We start from the raw sequence: 9,695 nt of genomic DNA, 5'->3' as shown, positions 1-9,695 counted from the left end.
AGCTGTCGACCGAGCGCGCTGGGCCCAGATAGTTGGTCGCGGGTCTCCTCCCGAACCGCGACTAAAGACCCCTTTGGTCGCGGTTCGATTATTTTAGGGACTAATGGGGGCGTATGGAAGCCTCTTTTTCTACTAGTGTCTTATGGAGGAGCTATGATCGTTTGCCGAGGTGGTTGATTACATGTTGTCTCCGACAAGCCATTGAATATATTAGTGGGATATCATGCTTATTTCATGTCATTTTTGCATTATTTTAAAATTTAGACTAACCTACTAATTATTCACTACTAGGGAAAAGCTTATAGGCAGACGCTTACTAGTAGCGAGGGTTTATAACCCTCGCTACTTCTACTTACTAGTAGCGCGGGTTTTTACCCCTCGCTACTACTAAGTTGATAGTAGTAGTGCGGGTTTTTAACCCTCGCTACTACTAAGCGGTCTCTACCGTGCCCCCCGGGACATGCCATAGTACTAGCGAGGGGTATAAACCTGCGCTACTACTAAGTTGATAGTAGTAGCACGGTTTTATACCCCTCGCTACTACTAAGTACGAGGTAGGTGAAGTCAACATATCCTCGGCCGAATCCCTCCTCTCTCCCTCACTCTCCCCCCTCCCTCCATAGGCTCTCCCATGGTGCTGCACACCTCCTCCTCCATGGCGCTAAAAGAGGGAGGCCGACTCGCGCCGCCGGCGTCCCGGAGCTCGCCGGTCTTCCCCGCATCTCCATGCCACCACGTCGGACCACCTCACCACCGGCGACAAGCCCCGGTGCGCCCTCCATCTCATTCCTTTCTTCCTTGTTTCTCTTTTTCCCTCTCCATGTCCCTCTGATTTTACTCACCTCCCATTTCCATGCCTGCGCAGGTCGTCGACATGGCCAACGAGGAGCTCTCTGCCTTGGCCGTGAAGAGGACCCTCACACCGTCGTCTTGCTCTCCTCTGCACTGGATCTGGTCCCTCTACAACAGTCGTCACTGGATCTGGTCTCCGCTACCCGTCCGCACCTTCGGCGACCCTTCTCGTTGCTGGATCGAACCATTGACACCATTGACAGCACGCACGGGGTCAAGATTTTTTTTTTGGTTTTTGAAATTAATAGTAGTAGCGCGGGTCACAGTCATGCGCTACAGATAGTTAGTAGTAGCGCATTTCGAACCCGCGCTACTACTAACACACGTAATAGTAGGGCGGGATGCACCACGCTACTACTAGTTAGCTATAGCGCCGTAGTAGTAGCGCTGGCACCCGCGCTACTACTAGCTTTTTACCCGCGCTACTACTAGGCTTTTTCCTAGTAGTGATTATTGAGAAGGCAGTCTCCATGTTTTAACGTGTGTGGGTATATGAACCTTTATGGACTCCAAAAAATCTAAGAAAAATTCAAGAACATTTTTCACCAAAGGATGAAGCCTGCCAAGGGTTGACCAAGGGGGCACAAGGCGCACATGCATGGGGCCCACATGCACCACTAGCCTTGGGTGTGCCCCTGGCTATATCTCGTGCAATTTTTCATCACCGCCACTTTGTAATCCGAGGCGAAACTTCTACAACCCTATGGCGCTGGAAATTCAGTTCAAAGCCATTTGATGTCTCTAACGTATATATAATTTTGTATGGTTCATATGCTACATTGTATCAGTTACATACACTTTGAGTATACTTTTTATTGATGTTTATTGGACAAACATATTAATCTAGTGACTAGTATCAGCTCATGTTTTTGGTGTTTTTAGTATTTCAGAAAAACACCACATAAAAGGTCTGAGGAAAAACAAAAAAGTGGTCTTGAAAGTTTTGTGCCAGGAGAGGACCAGTGGGGCAGACCCTACACCCGGTGGGCCTCATAGGGTGTAGGTGTCCACCTCAGGGGCGTCAGTGGCATGTGGGCACCCCCTCAAGTGGCCTCCGGTGCCCGATGACCTATTACATCCAGCGAAACCTCTACTCTAATTATCGAGCAATTTTATTCCGACGTCAAATCGCGTTTCCGAGGTGATTTTTGTTTTCGGCTCTGATCCGGAACTCTGTGGGATGGGGAGCCATCTTCATCATCACCAACCTCGTCGCGCTCAAAGATGAGTTGAGTAATCCACCCCCTGGAGTACATGTTTATGGTAGTAGTCAGAGTTGTAATCTCTCTCCATCTTGATGTGCTTAGATGTTCAATACAATAGCCAAATGTGTTGTCCTACATGATTATGGTTAATCTGATGTATTTGTAGCGTTGATGTTGATCATGTGATGATTATGGTTAATCTGATATATCTATACCCCTATATAGTGTGCGAATAACTTTGAAAGATGGTTGTTGGATGAAGCCAATCCGACGGTCCAGAGATGGCAAATCCGAGCACTACCGACCGTTGGATATCATCTACATTCCACCAGATTTTGTCACATGTATAATCTAGAAGACTCCATGGTTGAACTTAAGCATAATGCACAAACTTAAAACACAAGCACTTCTCCTTTGTTCTAGAATCTTTCGTATCGTAATTGCCGATTTTTTTTCTACATGAATTGCCATTATTTGTTTTTTACTTTACGCTTTACAACGCACAATTCCATGAATCTTTAAATAGATTAGCTTTTTTATAAAAACTAATTGATTTTGAATGAGATGAACTATAAGAATTAAATAAACATCTACATCATGCATATATGACTCAAAGCTTACATGCTATAATGTGGTATTTATTTATAATTTGGTTGATCTTATTTGATCTATAGATGTATATTTCTTTCTGGTTGCTTGTCTACTCTTGTTTATATTTCCACACATGCAATTGAGTTTTTCTTCGAATCTCATATTCAAGAACCAATGCAATTATAACACAAAAATATAAAATGAATTATGAACATGAAAATATAACAATACATTTATTATTGCCTCTAGGGCATATTTCATACATTGGGGTAGTCATTGGTGCTGGCATCTACTCAGGCGGTCCTCAATGGTGATGTGTGGTCGTGATGACCGCTTGCTTCGGTTGGTGCAGTTCGCCACTGATGAATACAAACGGAGTTGTGGCCTGGTCTCGCATGTTGGCAATGGCTAGGCCCCCTACCTAGGGCTTGTGAAGGTGGCGTGGAACAAGGCTCTGAGCGAGAGCTTTGATTCGAGGAGGGTCGTTGCCGATGATGATGGTGCTCAAGGGCATCTTTCTCCTCCATGGAGGCATTGTTGAAGAGTACTTCCTCAAACACTAGGTTTGTGGGATCGGCAGTAGTTGCTGTTGGTTTGGCGGGATCTTTTACCAAGTTTCGGTGGAGTAGTTGCCTGGAGGTGTGGGCTGAAGCTTTTGGTCGATGAGGGTCGATGTTGGCAACGTCGGTGCCCACAGGCGCCGTTTCCCTTCTTGAAGGTGTTTCAGAAGGCCTCGTTCTCAATCACTCTGGATGGTGATCGTGTTTCGTGATGGTTGGATGCTTCCAGGTCAGCGTCGGTGTTATGCTTATTGTAATGTGGTTTTTGACATAGTTTTCCTTATAAACCGGATTAATCTTTATATCTTTCTCAGTTTTTCCAATCTACATAAATTGCTCGAACACCCTCTTGACAAGGTTATGTCAAAAACAACTTTTATGATGTTTGAGATGTATTGTACTTTCAGTAAACTTTTATAATAGGCCAAATCCTTTTCGCAAAAATGAGAGTAACATCCTTTTTAAAAGCTGTAGACATGAGATTTCCCAAATATTCAAAGAACTGATAAAAAAAAGCAATCTATACCTACTATTAAAGGGAGGTGATATTTTTGGTTTCGTCCCGCTTCATTTGGTCCCGCTTTAGTTAATTTAATGTATGCTATTTGCTTTTGTTACTTGTCACCTGTTTTGGCCCAACGGAAGAAACCCTTCTTGCGGCGCACTGTAGCCCAGGTCCGGAGAGCTAGCAAAAAATAAAATTGCCGATGTGAGGGTTTGATCTCATGACCTGCCAACCGGTCACACACAATTTGTCCAACTGACCCAGCTAGAGATATTAGAGAATTTTTTTTCTCCCGTTACAACACACGGACCTTTTTGCTAGTAAAAAATAAAGCGAAGAGATCATCCTATTCCTTGTCCCCACCGTCTCCCGTCCCCGGCCCCCACAAAATCCGGAACGCAACAGAAGCCTCCCCAATGTCGTAAGCTAACGAGAAAAAGATTTGGCGCAAAGCCAGCAAGAACATCTCCCACAATTCGACCGTGTGCCAAAGGCGCCACCGCCACCACCCCGCATCCTCCCGTCGATCGATTACGTGCTCGTCCGGCGATCCCTTCCTCGTCAATTCGATCCCCCAATGCGCGCGCGAAAGGGACGATCGATCCCCGCATTTCCTATTTTGATCTGAGGTCCGCGCGTCCCGCAGCGGCGTTCGCTAGGGCGCTCCCAAGAATTGGGCTCCCCGCCGGAGACAGATAGATGTCCGGGTTCGTGGGGGTCGTCGTCTCCGACCCCTCCTTGCAGGGCCACTTCACGCAGGTCGAGCTCCGATCGCTCAAGGCCAAGGTCACGCCCGAATCCGCTGCATTTCCCGCTCCCAAATTCCCAATTGATTATGCCCATTGCGGTTCCACTCCGAATTCCGAAACGCAATCCTGTCGTGTGGTTGCAGTTCGTGTCTCTGAAGAGGGAGTCCGGCCATGTCACCACCAAGAACCTGCCGGGTCTGATGAAGAAGCTGAAGGGGCTCAACGAGGTTGTCTCCGAGGAGGAGATTGCTGCGTTCTTGTTGGAGGTTTGCCCCGACAGCGACCAGGAGATTGAGTTCGAGCAATTCCTTCGGGTACATCGATGGAGGGGACAATCATGTCATTAGTTCTTTTCAAGTGGTAATTTAGGAGTGCTTGATTTCGATACCGTGGGTTATATGCTTGATACGTTGTGCTGCAGGAGTACCTGAACCTGCAGGAGAGGGTGAGCTCCAAGGCGGGTGCGAGCGGGAGCAAGAACTCATGGTCGTTCCTCAAGTCGAGCACCACCACGCTGATCCACCACAGCCCCAACCAGGCAGAGAAGTCGTCCTACGTCGCGCACATCAACGCGTACCTCGGCAACGATCCTTTCCTGAAGAAGTATCTGCCGATCGACCCCGCGGGCAACGATTTGTTCGACCTCGTCAGAGACGGGGTCGTGCTCTGGTGAGATGCTGATGCTGGGGTTTCCCACCTGCATTGTGTTGGTTCTTACAGATATGGCAACATATAAATGATGCACTGTTGTTTTGACAGTCCTGTCTAATGCTTGCTTATTTATTTGGTCACTGGATAAAACGGTCAGTAAATTGATCAACGTAGCGGTGCCCGGGACTATTGATGAGAGAGCCATCAACAAGAAAAGGATCCTTAACCCATGGGAGAGAAATGAGAACCATACGCTTTGCCTCAACTCTGCAAAGGCTATTGGATGTACTGTCGTGAATCTTGGCGCTCAGGACTTGGTGGAAGGAAGGGTATGCATTCATCTCTTACCACCTGTGGCGGTACATTTTTATTCTAACTATTGATATGGTAACCAGGTTTAATCGATGTCGGTATTTTCCTTTTGTGGTATGTGTGGATATGGATATGATTTTACCGACGTTGTTATCTAATCTCAATCTGCTTTATGCTCGGTTACCATGAAAATCTTACATTCATCTCACAGTTGTTTTTCTTGTTCACTCTGCTGTTAATTGTGCTGCACATTTTCCTTTTCTTCTCGTGTCTCCAAAAATTTAAGGTGGTGTCGAATACATCTCCAGGAAATTTCTTTTTTTCCGATGGACATCTCCAGGAATTCATTCTGTAATGTATTTAGTTATTTAACCATCATGTACATGTACGTTATAGATACCTGCACCCCCCTTATGTTTAATCATCAAATCATTTTCAGTGCAAAATAGTAAATTAATTAAAAGAAGGGTAGTAATGACTAACCCTATCCTTAATATTGCAGGCTCATCTAGTTCTCGGGTTGATATCTCAAATTATAAAGGTGAATCCTGAAATCCCCAATGTATGCTACTATGATGCAGACAGACTACATAAAGATGTGTATAACTGTCCTATTACACTATTTAATATATATTTTCATGTAAGTAGATACAACTTTTGGCTGATCTAAATCTTAAGAGGACGCCACAGCTGGTGGAAATTTTTGATGACAGCAAGGTATTACTCTTGTCACTATGTAATGTCGTTTATTGACATAATATATTTGTGTTGGACATATAACATTTTGTTTTACTTATTATTGTACAGGATATAGATGAAGTGCTGAGCTTATCACCTGAAAAGTTACTACTTCAGTGGATGAATTATCATCTCAAGAAAGCTGGCTACAAGAAAATTGTTACCAACTTCTCCTCAGATATCAAGGTTCACGCAACAAATAGGCTTGTCTCTTCCAGAATTTATGTGTAACTGCATGTTTGGTCCTCTTACTTTCAAGGGAATCACCTGAGAAACATATATGTACTGCTTAGTGTTGCATGCATTAAACACTATTTTTTGACGCGTCATTAAACAGTATTTTGGGGAAGCAAAGTCTGAATACTTTGCTGCTGCAATCTGTAATATGCAAATGGTGCAATCCTTCTAGATTCCTTGTACAAATTCAGTAATGCCTCATGCATGATAGAAACGTATTTTTCATGTGTGGTGCCAACAAAAACATATCTTCATTTACTGCTCCATTAGTCTATTATTAGATGCACAACAATCAATTATCTTACAAGGTAGGCTTGTACAGGATGCTGAAGCCTACGCCTATCTTATCAAAGCTCTTGCTCCAGAGCATTCCTCTATACTTGCATTTGACACCAAGGATCCTGCCGTAAGAGCGAAAGTGGTACTTGACCAAGCAGAGAAGTTGGGCTGCAAAAGATACTTGAGCCCAAAGGATATTACTGAAGGCTCCCCAAATCTCAACCTTGCATTTGTTGCACAAATATTCCAACATAGGTGAGAATTACTTGTCTGCTCTTTGTAGGAACCTTAGTTATCAAGCCTGTCTTTTTATTACGGTCTGCATACTGAACGCGTTCTCATATCCTTAGTGGTTCTGTGATGCCATTTCATGTTCACCAAAGTAGAATGATTTTTTACATGCAGAAACGGTTTGAGTACTGACACCAGACAGGTTACACTCACACAAACATCATCGCGAGATGAGGTTATATTGTGCCGAGAAGAGAGAGCCTTCCGAATGTGGATCAACAGCCTTGGAATTGCGACATACGTGAACAATGTGTTTGAAGATGTTCGAAATGGGTAAGCTTTTGACGGAGGCATGTCATGCTTATCTGGAACAGATGAGTGATGTAAATGTCTATGCAGGTGGGTCCTACTAGAAGTGCTTGACAAAGTCTGTCCCGGATATGTCAATTGGAAGCTAGCGACAAAACCTCCGATAAAAATGCCATTTAGAAAACTGGAGAACTGTAATCAAGTTATAAATATTGCAAAGGATCTGAAGTTTTCCATGGTGAATCTAGCTGGAAATGATATTGTTCAGGGAAACAAGAAGTTGATTGTTGGTGAGTTAATTTTACCAAAATGTGCATCGTGGTAGATGACTGTTTAACTGTCATAAAAAGTAGCAGATGGACATTGATAATGATCCATCCTCCCTTCTTCTATTTTCTGTTCTAGATGGAGTTGCCATATTAAGTATCATCTCACGTCTTATTTCAGCACTTCTATGGCAATTGATGAGATTCAATATCCTCCAGCTGTTAAACAAACTGAGATTCCACTCTCAAGGGTCCCAAGGAAAAGAAATAACCGATGCTGATATCTTGAGTTGGGCGAATAACAAAGTGAAGGTTTCCGGGAGAAATTCTCGAATGGAAAGTTTTAAGGTGATCTTTTATGATTGCACATTGCCTTTCAGCAGCAGTTGAGCTTGCAGAAAAATTAACAGGGGACCAATAAGTGTAATAGAATATTTGACAAAGATATTTTGTGTCTATGTTCTGCCCCTGCCTAAACAATCAAAGCTCTGCCCCTGCCTTTTCAGTTGTCATATCTGTCCAGCAAACCCTCATAATTCTCTCTTTGCTTCAGGACAAGAACCTATCGAGTGGAATTTTTTTCCTTGAGCTTCTCAGTGCTGTAGAGCCAAGGGTTGTGAACTGGAAGGTTGTATCGAAGGGTGTAAATGGTGCGTTCTTCGTCCACAAATGAATTGATTTTCCTTTTACCTGCTGACCTTTTAACTTAAGTTATATGTGGTCTCTCCCGCAAAAAAAGAAAAGAAAAGTTATATGTGTTTTATTTTGGCGCATCATGAGAACCGAATGAAATCATGCCCCGTATATCTTTTGCAATTCCTTCGTCCTCATTCGCGCATACCCTTTTACTGTTGCAGATGATGAGAAGAAGTTAAATGCAACCTACATCATCAGTGTCGCACGGAAGCTCGGGTGCTCTGTTTTTCTGTTACCAGAAGACATCATTGATGTAATGGGCCATTGCTATGAAATAAACAACATGCTATATATTGCTAAAGGTCAAATACATAATTATCTTTATCTTATGATGCTAAACTAATTCTCGTACAGGTGAATCAGAAAATGATCCTAACATTGACTGCTAGCATCATGTACTGGAGTCTGCAGAAGCCACAGCAGCCTGAAACATCCGAACAGTCAGAATCATCTTATGCTGCTTCTGATGCTGCTTCCGATATCGCCTCAGAGGATTCCGCTTCGATAATAGCACCATCAGAAGGAGAAGAGGTGAATTCATTGCCTGATAGAGCATCCAACATGCCAACTGATGATACTAGTACTTCAGAGGCTCCTGCTGCTGATACTAGTACTTCAGAGGCTCCTGCTGATGATACAAGTACTTCAGAGGCTCCTGCTTGAGTTTTTTGCCTCAATAGTCCAACTCCAACTTGACCACAATTGACAATATTTCAGACACCAGGACGATGTGAGATCGTGACTACAGAATGATGATTTAGAATAGTACTTTCCCTCCCATCATTTTTTGTTTTCCTGTCTCGCTCACAGAATAGATCTGAGCAAATTTGTTATTTGTATTTGTATTTGTATTTGTATAGTTTTCTTACTAAGTGCACATAAAAACAATCCAGTGTATAGGATTATGCTGAATATAGGTTATATTTGTTCACTAAATTTTGCTCTTACTCTTACAATACAAAAGGTCGGTCACTTGAGCTGTTTACCAACTTAAAGTTGTTGGCTTTTGCTAACAATCGGTCGAATGTTGTAAGGATGAATTGTCAATTGCGCATTCCAAGATTCCTTTATGTTTGTTTTGTTCCCGTTTTTTATCTGTGGTGGATTTGTTAACATGGTGGTTAACCATATTATGCAAGATGGAAAATAAATTGAAGTAGTAAGTATTTCTAGGGCAAGAATTAGATAACATAGGAATTGGAGAAGAAAATAATGAGATGTCAGGATGCTAAAACACATAACTGTCTTTTAGTGGTGCCCCTGGATACTTTGAAACGATGAGATATAGTGGAGGCACATAGAAGATTTGATGCGGAGCATCCTACGGTCATCCCCATGTACACTACAACTACTCCCGAGCCCTAAGTGGACATACGACGAGACCTCAAGCATACGCCATTGGACACAAGGTGAACCCGCTCCTAAATGATTCCCCTTTCCATTCATGCGAGACGTGGTTACTACCTAATGCAAAGACACTGTGTGTGCTCAGGATCCGAGGAGACGACCATGAA

At 43.4% G+C, this 9,695-nt stretch overlaps 1 protein-coding gene across 2 annotated transcripts; it reads left to right on the top strand.

Moving 5' to 3' along the window:
• The first annotated feature begins 4,087 nt into the window (after window positions 1-4,087).
• On the top strand, window positions 4,088-9,085 carry LOC123167069 (fimbrin-4). 2 transcript variants are annotated; one of them, XM_044584905.1, is made up of 14 exons: window positions 4,088-4,499; window positions 4,606-4,776; window positions 4,884-5,131; window positions 5,271-5,442; window positions 5,928-5,966; window positions 6,074-6,142; window positions 6,233-6,349; window positions 6,723-6,934; window positions 7,085-7,243; window positions 7,310-7,509; window positions 7,667-7,833; window positions 8,039-8,135; window positions 8,343-8,434; window positions 8,536-9,085. In XM_044584905.1, exons 1-14 carry the CDS (start codon window positions 4,413-4,415, stop codon window positions 8,842-8,844), a joined length of 2,139 nt encoding a protein of 712 aa, XP_044440840.1. In that variant the 5' UTR covers window positions 4,088-4,412; the 3' UTR covers window positions 8,845-9,085. The 2 variants fall into 2 exon arrangements, with proteins under 2 accessions (XP_044440840.1, XP_044440839.1); XM_044584904.1 differs by having other exon boundaries at window positions 5,928-5,987.
• Window positions 9,086-9,695: the final 610 nt, after the last annotated feature.

This window comes from Triticum aestivum, chromosome 7D (genome assembly GCF_018294505.1).
Source record: "Triticum aestivum cultivar Chinese Spring chromosome 7D, IWGSC CS RefSeq v2.1, whole genome shotgun sequence".
Taxonomy (NCBI): Eukaryota; Viridiplantae; Streptophyta; class Magnoliopsida; order Poales; family Poaceae; genus Triticum; species Triticum aestivum.
The sequence above is the reverse complement of the archived record's forward strand: the minus strand, read 5'-3'. Positions and strand labels throughout refer to the sequence as shown.